The sequence below is a fragment of the Mustela nivalis genome (assembly GCF_964662115.1).
Source record: "Mustela nivalis genome assembly, chromosome: 8".
Taxonomy (NCBI): Eukaryota; Metazoa; Chordata; class Mammalia; order Carnivora; family Mustelidae; genus Mustela; species Mustela nivalis.
In genome coordinates, this window is record NC_139027.1 from 115,414,599 (window position 1) to 115,430,293 (window position 15,695).

Sequence of the window (15,695 nt, forward strand, 5' to 3'; positions counted from 1 at the left end):
ATAGATTTTAATCTTCTAAATTGTCAGTGTGTCCTCAGTGTTTAGACTTCAACAGATCTGAGATGCTTTTTCTGTGTCGGGTGCCGGGATGTATGGAAGCTAACAGCGCCCTCTGAGGACTCCCAGGGTCTGTGCACCCTGTGCCACGTAACACTCTGCAGGGCTGGGATCACCACCACAAGCCTGACTTCTTGCTGACGCAGGGCCACCACCATGTTCACGTCTAATTCAAAACCACAATGAACCAATATAAACTGGCTGCCAGGGTGGCTGCTACCCAAGATTCACATTACTCCAAAAGGGGATCTCTTTTGTTAAATGTTATTCATCCAAGTCTCCACAGTTACAAGGTTTTGTAGGGAAGCAAAAGGCCTAACAGAAAAATGTTTATGAAAAGACTACTTAGAAACATCTACTCTTGTTCAACACCCCACCCACCACATCAGTGGTTAATCCTTGATTGACAGGCTGGTGAGTTTTACTGTCCAAACTGAGAACTTTTTTCTTTTTTTTAAAGATTTGATTTATTCATTTGACACAGAGAGAGAGAGAGAGAGAGAGCGCGCACGCACAAGCAAGGGGAGTGGCAGGCAGAGGGAAAGGGAGAAGCAGGCTCCCTACTGAGCAGGGAGTCTGATGTGGAAATTGGGGGCTATCCTAGGACCCTGGGATCATGACCCGAGTCCAAGTCGAGGCTTAACCGACTGAGTCACTCAGGCGTACCCAAACTGAGAGTTTCTGAGAGAGAAGAGGAACGCTATTAAAAAGTACACTGTAGGGGGAGCCCGGGGGGCTCAGTGGGTTAAGCCTCTGCCTTCAGCTCAGGTCATGATCGCAGGGTCCTGGGATGGAGCCCCCGTGGGCTCTCTGCTCAGCAGGGAGCCTGCTTCCTCCTCTCTCTCTGCCTGCCTCTCTGCCTACTTATGATCTGTCTGTCAAATAAATAAAATCTTTTAAAAAAAAGTACACTGGGACAACAAGCACGAATTGGGCTGACCCTCCTCAGCCCGTCACACATGCAAACCAACCACAAAAGCAATCTTGTGAACAATGAGATTTTACTGAAAGTGCTGTTGGAGAACTGATCCCACAAAACCACAGGGATATGGAGACCTGGCAGGGTTGAAGGTAAAGACGTCTGTCCTTCAAGATACTCCAAAGGGGATTAAGGGAGGACCTTGGGAAAACCCGATGAGGCCCTTGACTACCAAAGCACACTGCGCAATCACATAGGAAGTGAAGGACTCCATCCATTCATGCGGGCCAGGCTCTGAGCACTGTCTGCACAACTGAAGCCATACCTCTACTTACCTTGCTTCATAGCCCTTCCATGTCCATTTATTTCTGGTCCTTCTCTTTCATTAGAAAATAAGAGCCAGGAGGACTGGGACCTTGCTGCTGACTACTGTGTCTCCAGTGCCTAAAGTAGTGACTGGCATGGAAGAGGTGTTTATTAAACATGTGTTGAATAAAGGAATAGGGTAATGGGAAAAATGTTGACCCCATCTCCACCCTCCCCCCAAACTTAGTGAGACCTGACTGAGTTTTCATTTTTTTTTTTTTTAATTTTTAAAATTTTTTATTTATTTCTTTGACAGGCAGAGATCACAAGTAGGCAGAGAGGCGGGCAGCGAGAGAGAGAGGAAGGGAAGCAGGCTCCCCACCAAGCAGAGAGCCCGACTCGGAACTTGATCCCAGGACCCTGGGATCACGACCTGAGCGGAAGGTAGAGGCTTTAACCCACTGAGCCACCCAGGCGCCCCTGAGTTTTCTTTCTTCTAAGAATCGGCTCATGGTTGCAAACATTAACTTAAATTTTGTTAACTGTAAAATTTAAAAAAAAAAAAATTTTTGTGTGTGCTTTTGAATTTTCATTTTTCAAGACAATAAATTTTAATCAGCCCTTTCTTTTATGATTTATTATAAAATAAACATTGAAACAGACACTGAAGTGTCTGTGACTTTTCTGACACTGAAGATAATGGGGACTTCTTATAGTAAGATATACTTATTGCCAATTAGAACATGTCATTACAATTTATAAATAAAACTCACAGTGTCATTCTTCTCCCTTTCCAGACAGCAGATATCACTCCCCACACTCCAGCAAGCCTAGAATTTATGTCCCCTTACATTTCTACAACCTGCTGCTGCCTTACTTTCAGCAGTAAGTTTGATTAAAGTGTGCTTGCCTGGAAATAGGAAAAGGGAGGGGAAAGATATATTGTTTTGTTTTGTTTTTTTTCCTAGTAAGGCTTTAACAGGCTACTTGACTTTATGCCATTGAATAACTTCGGTGTTAAAAAAGCTGAATTTAAATAGATATGGGTTGAATTCAGTTGCTCTTATATTTATCTTGACTAGTCCCCATTTTTTTTTTCAGTGTCCTATTGCTACCCCTACAAAGTATGTGCGCAATTTCACTGCACTGAGAAACAGACTCTGTAGGATACATGTGACCATGATCATGCCTCATTTACAGTATTGAGCCCACCAGGCCCATTATATTCTATTTACTTCTATTATGAAAGACTACAATACATGTATCATTACAGAATAATCTAAAAGCAGGGATGAAAAAGAGGAAGGAAAACAAAAATGAACCTTAGGAAGCTTCTGAGAAATATTTATTAACATTTTACTATTTCACTGAAATCCTTCTCAGATTTTTTTCAGAAATGTGATCATACAGATTCATATCTTCTTTTCTTTTTTTATTCAGAAAAAAAAAGAATATATTTTTATGTCAAGATATACCTGTGCCACAAACAACTCAATCTAACTTTGCATATTTAATTTACTCTGGACTTTTTTTCTTCTTCTACTATAATCATTGTTACATTAAACATACCTTGAGCCATAAATAAATAAAGCGTGCTTGCCCAGAGACCCTCTGGGTGTGCTAAATAAATGTGAGAAACTCAACTCAGAAGCCCAGCCAGCCCCAGGACTGAGGATAGGATATGGTGGGTCTGCATTTCCCAAGCACTAATTCTGTGCTTCAGCCAAACAAGTGTTTTCAGGTTGCTCTACTATTGCACTTGGTCCTTGCATCACCAGAGCGCCCTGTCCACCCATCTGCAGTGGGGGGCCCCCCTGCCTCTTGCTGCCCAGCCCAAACACTCCCTTCCTCATTCAGTTGCTGGGAATTGGCTCTCTCTTCTCTATACTCCCAGTTCCTGACCCACTTCCCTCTCAGGGCATGGGACAGTCATATTCCACCTTATATTATGGCTATGTATGCAGAGATGTCCTGGAAAAAAAAAAAAAAAGACTTCTATGCTCTTCTGTCTGCAAAGGTATCAATTTCTGACTTTCTAATTGTTGTGGGAGAAAGAATGGAAAGGCAATTCCCCACCTCCCACAGAGGCTGATACACCTACCTCCAGAGAGCAAGTAACACCATCATATTCCAAGAACTAGGCCATGGTTCTCAAACTCTGGAGAGCTTACAAGAAAGGGCAAATCCTGGGGTCTATTCCTGCTCCTAAAGCTTTAAACTCCCCAGGTGATTCTGATGCCAGTGCCATTTTTACTTGGAAGGTTTGGTTCCCAAAGAAATTAACCTGGATCTTGCAGGGTGGTGTCATGGGGATGGGGGGAGACCAGGGTGGAGAAAGAGAGGGTAGTGCTTTGAAACAAACAGAGAGGCATGGCCCAAACCTTGGGAAAGGGAGGGAATGGAGAAGATGTTCTAGAGTTTTGAAAGTGCCAAGGAATATGGGAGGACTGCATGGTAGGCCTAGAGAGGCTCTCCGGCCTCACTGGTTATTCTGTGTCCAAATGACCAAGCCCATCACACATGGGAATGGGGACAGCTGCCTTCAAACAAACCTCATGGCCATAAACCAGGGTACCTGGAGCAGCAGTCAAATGAATGAGAAAGCCAGACACCTTCCCTAGATCTCTGGGCTCAGGTAAGCCCTGAGGTTTCTACGGTTCCTGAGAAGGGGATGGGGTTCTCGGAGAATGAATTTCTTATCAACTATGGTAGGAAGAGTGCTCTTTAAAAAAAAAAAAATTAAGACATTTCTTATATTCAACTATCACAGAACAATTTCTTTTTCTAACATCTGTATTTCTAATATTGTATTTCTAACATTTCTAACATTTGTGCAATCCACAAAATAGGTATTTAGAAATCAGTGAGCAATGGATAAATGATGCTGAACTGATAGGGAAAGACCACTGTTTAATACAGAAGGTTTGAAATGAGAGAGGGAAGGACCTCTAGTTTGCCTTTATCTTTTCCACCAAGAATGATCTTCACTATTATGAACACGCAACACAGGCAGAGGACAGGAAGGGATGGCTGGCTCCCCTGAGAAGTAAAGATGGCCAGCTTGTGGCAGAACCTGTTAGGCTCTGAGAAAACCCAAAGTCTGTGTGTACCTGACAGACTCCTTGGGGGCTGCTCCTGAGGCCAACAGCTTCATCAGGGCTCAACTCCGCCTGGTCTGGGAGCCTGTCCAGACCAGGGCCCCTCCGCTCTTTGACTCTCCCTGAGAGATGAGGCTCTGCAGACGCAGAAGATCTCACTTCAGGACCCGAAGCTTTGGCTGCCTCTGGGCTTCTGGCTTCACCACACCAACCTTGCCCATAGCTCTGGGCTGCAAGGCTGGAAGCCAGGAGAGAAATGATTCCTCCCATAAGAACTCGGGCCTGTCTACAAAGAGCTTTCCACTCAGGCCTCAGCTGTGTCAAAGATGGAAGACTCTGTGACCACTTTAACCTGGGTCTACTGCCGCTGCCTCCTTGAGTTTTGCTGTGACCCCCAAAAACTTTCTTGTAAGAAATCTTGCCATTTGCAACCACATGGACAGATCTAGAAGGTATAACGCTAAGTGAAATAAGTCAGTCAGAGAAAGACAAATACCATATGATTTCTCTCATATGTGGAAATTAAGAAACAAAAGAAAGAAAAAAAGGAAACAAACCAAAAAACAGATTCTTGAGGGAGGGGGACTGACCTAACAAGGTGAGGCTTTATTTTTATTTACTTATTTATTTATTGAAGATTTTATTTATTTACGACAGAGAGAGATAGAGAGAGGGAACACCAACCCAGGGGAGCTAGAGAGAGAGAGAAGCAGGCTCCCTGCTGAGCAGGGAGCCCATATGGGGCTTGATCCCAGCACTCTGGGATCATGACCTGAGCCAAAGGCAGACACTTAACCAACTGAGTCACCCAGGTGCCCCGCAGAAACGAGACTCTTAACTACAGAGTACTGATGGTTACCAGAGGGGAGAGGGATGGGGGGATGGAGGAAAGAGGTGACAGGGATTAGGGAGTGTACTTGTGATGAGCACAGGGTGATGTCTGGAATTGTACACCTGGAACTAATATTAAGACTGCACGTTAACTATATTGGAATTAAAAAAAAAAGAATAAAGAATAAAAGAACACGAACACAAACAAAAACCAAACCAAAATAATATTCTTTAAAACAAAACAAAAACAAACCGAAGTTCTATGTGGAGCTCTCTGTTGAGACCACAGGCCCTGGACTGGATCCCAATGCCCATCACCCAGTTGCACACATTACCCATCTAATGCTGGTTTGTGCTGGCACAGAAACTGTATACACAGGCTCTGGTCAGAGCCTCAAGGCTAGTTAATTCCACTCGTTCCTGACACCAAGCTAACACTCACCGTCTGTGCACGCCCAACCTCCCACCTCAATACTGCTCTGTGCTTGCTTCCCCACGTGTCCTTGCAGCCATTCCTTTCACCACTCTAGAATTCCTATTCCATCTTACCATGATCATTAATAATTTAAAAATCATTTAGAACTGCATACACTTGGTTGGACTATCTACAAAGACCATAGCTAATCACGCAAAGCAATCGTTCTTTAATCCTCTCCTTAAGGTTTCTCTCTTTGGCCTCCGCCTTTTTTTAGGTTTCTTTTTTGTTCTTTTACGGTTACCTTTTTTTTTTTTATCACTAATAAGTTTTATTTTATTTGCTATTTCTTGACTTAACCATGTTAGGCATCACTTACTGACTTCCTGCTCTAACGGAAGGTGACTGAGGCCACCATCCCCACCTGCCCTTCCAGTCAAGTTACATCATTGTTTTTAGTGCCTCTCTTGGTTTCTGTGGCATTATTCTGAGGGTGATGGTGTTGGGAAGGATGCCAGCAGAGACAGGCAATGGCTAGAACACCGCTGGATGCAGGGAAGGGATGTGCCTGTTAGCCACAGGCAGCCGCAGGAGCAGGAGACAATGTGGTGAGGCCCCCTGCAAGGCACACAGCCCATGGGGAGGAGCCCTCAGGCCTCTGATGCACCCCTGCTTGCTCCCTTTGCCATTTCACAGGGAGAGGTGTGTTAGACAGGGTTTTGTCCCTGACTCTTGACTGTCCTAGAGACTGTCCAACAGCAGTCAATGACTGGTAAAAGCCTAGTAAAATGCTGTGTCCTTCCTGCAAAGTGAAACAGAAGGCCAGTTCCAGATACATCGCAGCTGGCCTACAATGGTCCCAGCCAGTCTAGGCCACAGGCCTAGCTGAGGCTACCTTCAGGAGGTTAAATAATAAAGTGGGGCTTTAATGTTGTTTTCTATTACTTGTATTATCTTTAAAAAATTTTTTTTATTATAGAAAATTTAAAACTTTTTAAAAAGTAGAGAGAACAGTATCATGAACCCAATGTGCTCATCACCCACATGTAATAATTACCAGCTCAAGGCCAGTCTTGTTTCATCCATATGCTTCCCCACTTCCCCCACAACCATATTATTTTGAAGCAAATCCCAGGTTTCCTATCATTTCATTCTAAAATATTTCAATCTATGCAGTACCTCTTAACTACCTCTTTATAAAATTAGGATACTTGTGTCCTCATCCCTTTCTTTTCTTCTACCTCTCAACTCTTCTGACACCATGCTAGAACAATTCAATCTTCTAATATCAGACTATGCCGAGTGGGATGACAAATTTCTGCCTCTGGTAGGCAGTCATTCTGTCAAGATCAGAAAAAGCTGTCAGCACCTTTAGAAAAGATGCAAAAGTTGCAAAAAAAACAGAACAAAGTTCCAATACCAACCCCAAAGCTCCCATATGTACAACTACTCATCCATCTAGTGCTCATTTGTGACGTGTCTACTGCTGATCAGCTCTATGCTGTGACACTGAGGACACAGAAATCTAAGACACTGTCCTTGCCCTTAAGGAAATCTTTGTTGGGTGAAACGCCAGATGAGTCTACAGCTGTGGAGGCACAGATGAGGAAAGCAAGTTGCAATGGAATGTGCCTGAGGGTCACTTGATGGACCCCTCTCCTGGGTTTCTAAACAAGAATTCTACCTGGACTCCCCAACTCAGGTCCAGCTCCTTCCTTCCATTCTCCCAACTGCTGCCAGAAGGATCTTTTGAAAACACCAATCTTCATCACTTCTTGGCTTAAAACATTTCAACAATTCCCAGTGGTTTTCAGGCTATAGTTCCAGGCCCTCGGCCGAAACCTCCAGTTTCTTCCCAACAGCCTTCGCCTAGGTGTCCAGCGCTGCCACTTCACCTCTGTGAAACTCCCAGTAGTTCTTGAAGGTGATTGCATATGCCGGTTTCCCACCCCGAACACCCCTACTCCCCAACCTCACTCTCCTGAGATTCAGCTCTGCTACTGCCCATCCTCACTTAGACTCAGGCAGCATGGGACACTCCCCTCTCTGCCCAGGACTCCCAGAAGCAGGGGGGCACAGCCTGCCACCCAGCATCAGACAGCCCCTCCTGTCCATTCAAGGCTGCTGCTCGGGGGCACAGAGTTTGCTGCGCAAGGAGATGTTAAAGGAAGCCTCCCGGCTATGGAGATCACAGGGGAGAGATCTGCTAGAGATGGAGATTTACCTGTCCCAGCCACAGGTGGTATTCACAGACGGCATGGACGAGACTGTCCAGGGAGAAAGGATCCAGAAAAAATTCAAGGGAGCAGTGGTACTGAAGAATTAAGAAAACACAGCCAAAGTCATGGGTGAAAAGTGGAAGAGAAGAGGCTTTCAAGAAGGAATAATAAACAATGATCCTAATGAAAACCACAAGGTAGTAGAGAACCTCAAATGCCACTCTGAAACAAAGAAAGATTTATACTTTGAGTAGTTTAGTTCTAAATGTATTTCATAGCTTTATGATTCTTTAAAACTCTGATGGCACAGATCCCTAACACCAGGTGTAAACATGCATCATCATCATCATTACACAATACATACAAACATTAAAAGTGTACCTGACATTGTTCATAACAGCCGAAGAGTGAAAACAACCCAAGTATCCATCACCAGATGAATGAATAAACAAAATGTGGTATATCCAGACAATAAAATATCACTCAATCCCTAAGAGGAAGGAGTTAAGAATCCAAACATACTAAATATGGATGAATCTTGAAAACATTATGCTAAGTGAAAGAAGCCAGTCACAAAGGACCATATGTTATGTAATGCAATTAATATGAAATGCCAGAATAAGCAAATTCTATAGCACTAGAAAGTGGGCTGGTGGTTGCCAGGGTCTAGAGGGAGGAAGGAACGGGCAGTGACTGCTAGTGAGTACGAGATTTCTTTTGGGGATGATGAAAATACTCTAAAATTGATTGTGGTCACGGTTACACAATTCTGAATATACTAAAAACTACTAAATTGTGTGCTTTAAATGGGTGAACTGTACGGTATGTGGATTGTATCTCAGTAATGCAGTTACCAAAAAAAGTATCTCTGAGTCAATAAAAGTTTCATACTTCCTTTGCTTAGGAAAGCAATCCTGTTAGCACCCATAAACATAACTCTAAAGTCTAAATGAAGGCTCAGTTCTCAATACAAATTCTGTGTTGCCTTTGCTTAGGAACACTAGCCTCTTACATAAACCAGCAGATGAAACAACCAGCATGGAGAGGGCTTTAATATTAGTTCCACATTATAGTAAAAACCTCTGTTGCAGAGCCAGTAACAACCCAGAACCCCAGCTTCACCACCCACTTTCCTACCTCACATAAAACGTCTGTCTGTCCATTCTCTATCTTGAATAACTCCCGTCCCAAACCCTGGGCAAGGGTATGCCAGCTGAGTCCCTGCTTACTGGCGAGGACACCCAGGATCGCCTTCAGAAAGCAGAGGCTGAGGGAGGGGCGCTCACCCACAGGAGCAACTCACAAGAAAACAGGCACAACCGGCCCCAACAGACCCATCACCCTCCTGCACACAAGGCCTTCTCAATCTGGGTGGCTTTTGTTTTGTTTTGTTTTTTTTAAATTTTAAACTGCATCTATAAAGATTTTTCTAGTTGGTTTCAAATTCCCTCAGTGAGCAGTTATAGGTTTTGATCTGTTCCTAATTATGGAAAAGAATCCTGGGATTGGTTCAGAGGGAAGGAACTTGAGTTTAACATTACCATTTTTAAAGCACCAAGGTTTATGTGAATTCTGAGTAGAGAACTGGATTTCCTCGGTTATTTTGCTTTAAAAAATGAGAGTCAGAGACAAAAAGGCTTTTGCCTGCACTGAAAGCCATACTAAAATTTAACTGAATGGCCTACGCTGCACCCTGTTCTCTTCCTTCAACAAGTCTCTGCATTTTTACTGAATCTGGATCGTCTCTAAGGTGCATGGATGTGTTTAAGAGTGAACTACATGTAGGAAAGCTCAGGCTCTGAGGAGATTAGAAAGTACGGAAAGGCAAAGATCCCTCTGTTGAGCACAGCACACCCTTCACGTGCCCAGGAAGACATGCACACACCCACACACGGTCCCGAGGGCAGAGACCCGGTGCCGTGTGAAGACACTAAGAGCACACAATGCCATAGGTCTAGTGCCCGCAAATACTACAGTTAGTGGTACCAAAGAGCGAAAAGACACAATTCCAACAGAACTTACCTGCTTGTTCAAGGAGAGCCTGGCAAGCTAAGTGGTGAGCTTGCCATAGTTTATTTTCGAAAGTTCTCCTGAATACAGCTTTCTTAAGTGGCTCTTATTCAAGTAAGTCATCTAGCCCAGGTAAAGAGCCCCCCCAAAATCAGGCAGCAAATCAACATCTCTTTGACTCTTAAACTTAAGATTAGTACTTTAAAAAATTAAGTGTGGGGAAGAGATCCCTCTGGAAGGAAATGCTCTAAAACCATTTCAGTGGCTTTCAGAGGGTGGAGCAACAGGGCACTGGGAGGAAAAAAACTAGAACTCAGCATTGGCAACAGCACGACTATCTCCAGCACAAGAGCCTGTTTATATGCACGGAACCCTCTTTCCAAATGGGAAAAATGTCAGCAGTGTAAGTTAAAATTTTCACTAAGAATCTTAAAAATGTTAATTATTTTTCAACTATACACAACAAAGCCCGAAGTTTAATTGACTCAGAAATAAGAAGGTATGTCAGTATGAAAATAATCCCAAGTTAAAACAAGCCAAGAAATAATATTTACTATACCCCAAATCAAATATTTTATATCTAATCTATAATTGGATAGTGTTACATGTTGCCACATTGAAATTGTCTGGCTGGAGCCTAGAGTTCAACCTCAATAGGGTCAAACAACCTAAAAACCTGGTTGGCGCCTAATATTCCCTTTACCTTGTTGGTGTGTACACTCTAATCCCTCCCCTTAAGTGTGGGCGGGCCTAACCTAATCAGGTCAGTGTATTTAATTATTTATTTGTTTGTTTGTTTTTAAACACGGGGCCTGAACCCATGACCTGACATCAACACCTGAGCCAAGATTAAGAGTCAAGACACCTAACCGACTTAGCCACCCAGGCCCCCAGATGACTGCTTTTAAAAGGGTCTTTGTGGGGTAGGGGAGGGCGGGGGGAAGGGCCTTTGGGTCAATCAGGATAAGTCAGAAAAAGTTGAAACTTCAGTAGATATACCTGTAATTTTGGTCTAAAATTTTAACTTTCAAATGTTATAGAAATGGAATCAAACAGTATGTAAATTTCTAGGATTCCCCCAACACCCTCCCAACTCAGTAAAATTTTCTTGGGATTCATCTAAATTGTTGTATCAACAGTTTATTTCTTCTTGTTGCTGAGAATTACTCCATGATATAAAATAGGTAAAATCTTAAAAGCTGTTTAAAAAAAAAAAAAAAAAAGCAGTCAAAGGATGCAACTGAGAAAGAAAAGCACATAAAAGGACTCAGTTAAAAAAAAAAAAAGTATCCTGAAGATTAAACCCTTATTACCGGAGTCCTTATCAGAATCAGATTATACTGTGGCTATAAGGGCTGAATGGACAAAAAGAAAAGCAGTGAAGAATGAGAAAAAGTAACAGTAAGAAAAATCAAAAAAGAAAGAGAAGTATGCAAAATAGGATAAGGAGAAAAAGAAAGCTGCAAGTCCTGACTGGCCATAACAATTTAAGAAAAATCAGGATTCCCTTATAAAGAAAGTACAATGTCTAAGGAAATTTCAGCCGTGAGAATTAGGGCATAATTACTAAAATGCATAAAAGTTCCCATTTTTAGAATTAGTCCTGGACTATCCATTAGCCAGCAGGCCCGTAACTGTTGCCTGCTGGAACATCTGTTTTTATCCCTTCCAGTGTTTAATGACTCTGGGAGATAATACACTGCAGTTGTGCTAGCGATTAAGATACTTGGGGATAAAGTTCATATTTCTGACTAGAAGTATCTCATGATAAGCCAACAGAAGTTGAATCTAGATGCATCATTAAGGTGTAATCAGAAATGATCAGGTAGGGACACCTAGGTGCCTCAGTCATTAAGCATCTCTGCCTTCAACTCAGGTCATGATCCCAGGGTCTTGGGATTGAGTCCCACATTGGGCTCTCTGCTCAGTGGGGAGTCTGCTTTTCTCCATCTGCCCCTCCCCCTGCTTGTGTGTTCTCTCTCTCTCTGAAATAAATAGATAAAACCTTTTTAAAAAACAGGTGGTTTTTTTTTAAAACAGCATATTGAAGCTGCGACCTACCATAAACAAGTTGAGTGGCAGTCCTAGTATGCTATGCCTTGTTACAAAAAGCTACTGCCAGAATCTTAGTAAACACAACATTTTAAAAAGTTCTTTCTAGGGACGCCTGGGTGGCTCAGTTGGTTAAGCAGCTGCCTTCGGCTCGGGTCATGATCCCGGCGTCCTGGGATCCAGTCCCATATCGGGCTCCTTGCTCGTCAGGGAGCCTGCTTCTCCCTCTGCCTCTGCCTGCCATTCTGTCTGCCTGTGCTTGCTCTCTCTCCCTCTCTCTCTCTGACAAATAAATAAAATCTTAAAAAAAAAAAAAGTTCTTTCTATATTCATAACAAATTATGACAAGCGAGAATTAGATTAAGTTCTTCCTGCGTCGTATTTTACTAAAATTTTGTACATCATATCTCCTGCTGAATTGTTTACTAGTAATGTTAAATGGAACTGATAAATAATTTTTACTTTATATTTTTATATAATCAGGTAACATGAAATATAATTTGATGTACAATTTTGCCTGTTACAGAGGGCATGCTAATTAAACTGGTATACACACAAAATATTTTGGCTTGACAAGAAGCTAAATAAATATTTCACTTTAAAAGAAAAGGGCTGTGATCCTTACTGAGTTGATTTAGTGTAAGATGTGAGGATTAGGTTGAAGTTCATTTATTTGTCGATGGTTGTCCACTTGTTCCAGCACTAGTTATTTGAAAGGCTATCTTTCTTCCATTGAATTAATTGTCTTTGTTCCTTCATCAAAAGTCAGTTGGACACATTTATGTGGTTCTGTTTCAGGGTTCTGTATTCTATTCCTTGATCTTTGTCTATCCCTCCACCAATAACCACAAAGTCTTGATTGCTATAGCTAAACAGTAAGCCTCAACATTGTGGACTGTGATTCTTTCCACAATATTCTACTTTTTTCACACCTGTTACAGCTATTCTAGAATCTCTGCCTTTTTGTATAAATTTTAGAATAAGCTGTTTATAGCTACAAAGAAAAATCTTACTGTCATATTTAAAATTTTTTATAATTGGGGTCACCTGGATGGCTCAGTCAGTTAAGTGCCTGTCTTCGACTGAGGTCATGATCCCAGGGTCCTGGGACTGAGTCCCACCTTGGGCTCCTTGCTCAGTGGGGAGCCTGCTTCTCCCTCTGCCTGTTCTCCCCCTGCTTGCATACATGCTCTTTCTGAAAAATGGATAAATAAAATCTTAAAAAAATAAAGTTTTTTTTTATAATTGGGTTAAAAATATTTAAGATAAAATTTACTGTTTTTGGGCGCCTGCGTGGCTCCCAAGATTTAAATAAAATCTTTAAAAAAAAAAATTTACTGTTTTAAGCATTTTTAAGTGTACGATTCAGTACTCTCAAGCACAGATGCTGCTGCAAAGATTAGAGGATAGTGTGAATACCTTTGTGTTGATACATCTGAAAAAATGAAATAAATTAATGCCTAAAAATAATTATTTTAAATGACTGAAACAGAAAATCCAAAATATCCTACAACTTTTAAAGAAGTTGAATCAACAGTTAAAAAAAAATTTCTACAAACAAAAAAATACTAATGATTTTACAAGGGAGATTCTTTTTTTTTTTAAAGACTTATTTATTTGCTTATTTGACAGAGATCACAAGTAGGCAGACAGGCAGGCAGAGAGAGAGAGAGAGGAGGAAGCAGGCTCCCTGCTGAGCAGAGAGCCCGATGTGGGGCTCGATCCCAGAACCCTGGGATCATGACCTGAGCTGAAGGCAGAGGCTTTAACGCACTAAGCCACCTAGGCGTTCCTACAAGGGAGATTCTAATCTTATATAATCTCTTCCAGAAATGAAAAGAAAACTCCTCAATTTATAATTACTAATTATTAAAGGTTAGTTTAACCTTGATAAAAAAACAGAACAAGGACAGCAAAAGAAAACTGGAACAGTGGTATCATTCACTGAGAAAGGAAGCATGGGGTTTGGGGCTAAGGTCACAAGAATGACTACGTGCCGATGGCAGGAGCTCGTGATTGTCCAGTTGGAGATGTCTAGGCAGCAACTAAGAATACTGGTATGGAGCGCAAGCAAAGCTGGGCTGGAGACAGAACTGAGAATCACCAGTACAGAAAGAGCACCAGAAATCCTGTAAGTGGGATGGAATTACCCAGGGAAACTGTGGGATGAAGAGAAACGAGAACCAACGTAGGATTCCCAGATAATCTCAATGATTAAGGGAGGAGATTCCCTCAAGAGCCTGGCCAGAGAGTCAAGGAAAGAAGGACCAGGAAGACAAGAAAGACAGTGACTCCAATGACTCAGTGAGAAGGAGAGGGGACTGGAGAATTGGTTGGGTGACTGGCTTCTGCTAAGACAGGACCGTTTTCAGGATGTGGTGAGGAAAGGAGGCAAGGCTGCAGGCTGAGGAATGAGTGGGTAAGACGAAGCACAAACAGGGAGCCAACACCAGAGAACGCCGGCTGAGGAGGGAAGCAGAGAGTGTGTAAGATCAAAGGGAAAGCAGACTAGAGGATGAACACATGGGTGACCAGCTAGACAGAGAAAGGGAAGCAGTTGGTGAGAAAAAAACACAATACAAAGCCTATCCCCACATTGCAGGAACAGAAAGATTCTTCTTTAGTCACAGTCCCAAGGCATGAACACAAAATCACCAGGACTTGGTTTCAAACCCATCCTAACTGATCAGTGACGCCTTGTTTCTGAGAGTCGGCAGACAGCCACAGACCAGGCCCATGACCATGCTTCTGTGGCTAACACTGGCCCTGTCCCTGAAATTCACCCCACCCTGGATTCCATTTTCACCCCCAAAGAGAGGGGGTATAAAAGCGAAAAGTACGGAGGCAAGGCCTGGAGGACACAGCGGCAGATGACAAAGAGTAGAAATGGGCCATGGGTCTTGGGTAAGAGAGTCCACTGAAACCCTGAGAACTGAGAAAAGGCTCGAGGTTGATAGCATCAGTGGCAGCAGCAGGTAACACGCCTTCAGGTCACACATACAAAACCCCTGTCATGTGGAGAGCTACGTGACCTGTGAAGGTGAGGCCAGGACTCACACGGGCCGTGCTCTTCCCCACGCAACCCGATGCTGCCGCCCAGTCCACCCCAATCTATCTTCTTTAAACTCTGACAGCAGTTGTGGCATCCTTCCATTGGACACTTCCACACTCCACACTCTGGCTCTCACTGGTTTTCGGTGTGTTTCATTTAGCCCTACTTGATTCATTCCAGAACTGAAGCTCTGCAGGCTTTTTACATGGGAAGTGCTCAGTGAAGAAATGAATACAGCTGTAATTACCAAACTTGGAACATGCCGACTGACTTTCAGAAGGGCTTATCGTTCTCTTTCTTAAGTGATTTAAGCCATCCCCACCACTGCCTTCCTTATGGTGGTGATGTGCTCAGCACTCCTTTGCCACAGACACTACAAAGGCAAAACAGTATCGTACACCCCATTTACCTCAAGTTTTAAATTAGTGGATTTAGTCTCCACTGAAAAGTTTTCACTGTCTGCAGGTTGAGACCACTTCTTACCTGAATTTTGATGGGCCAGGTGAAATTACTGACATAAACGAAGAAAGTAATATTTGGGTGGTTGCGAAAATCAAACTTCTCATTAGAGAAGCTATCTTTGTACTCCTTAATGTTGGTTTTTGAAACAACGGGCATCTCTTCTCCAGCCTGGGTTCCAGCTGTCAGGAAGAAAAGAAAGAAATACAAGAGTCTATTTTTTTGGACAGAATCTGCCCTCATTAATAACAACAGTCAGCACTTACTCAACACTTAC

The 15,695-nt window shown here is 42.7% G+C and overlaps 1 protein-coding gene across 3 annotated transcripts in view; it reads right to left on the reverse strand.

The window, feature by feature from the left end:
- ATRN (attractin) overlaps positions 1-15,695 on the reverse strand; it is a 148,645-nt gene that overhangs the window by 30,119 nt on the left and 102,831 nt on the right. For all 3 annotated transcript variants that reach the window (XM_082744531.1, XM_082744533.1, XM_082744532.1), the window contains exon 24: positions 15,443-15,600. In XM_082744531.1, coding sequence (XP_082600657.1) covers positions 15,443-15,600 — 158 coding nt within the window. The remainder of the gene's footprint in view (positions 1-15,442; positions 15,601-15,695) is intronic.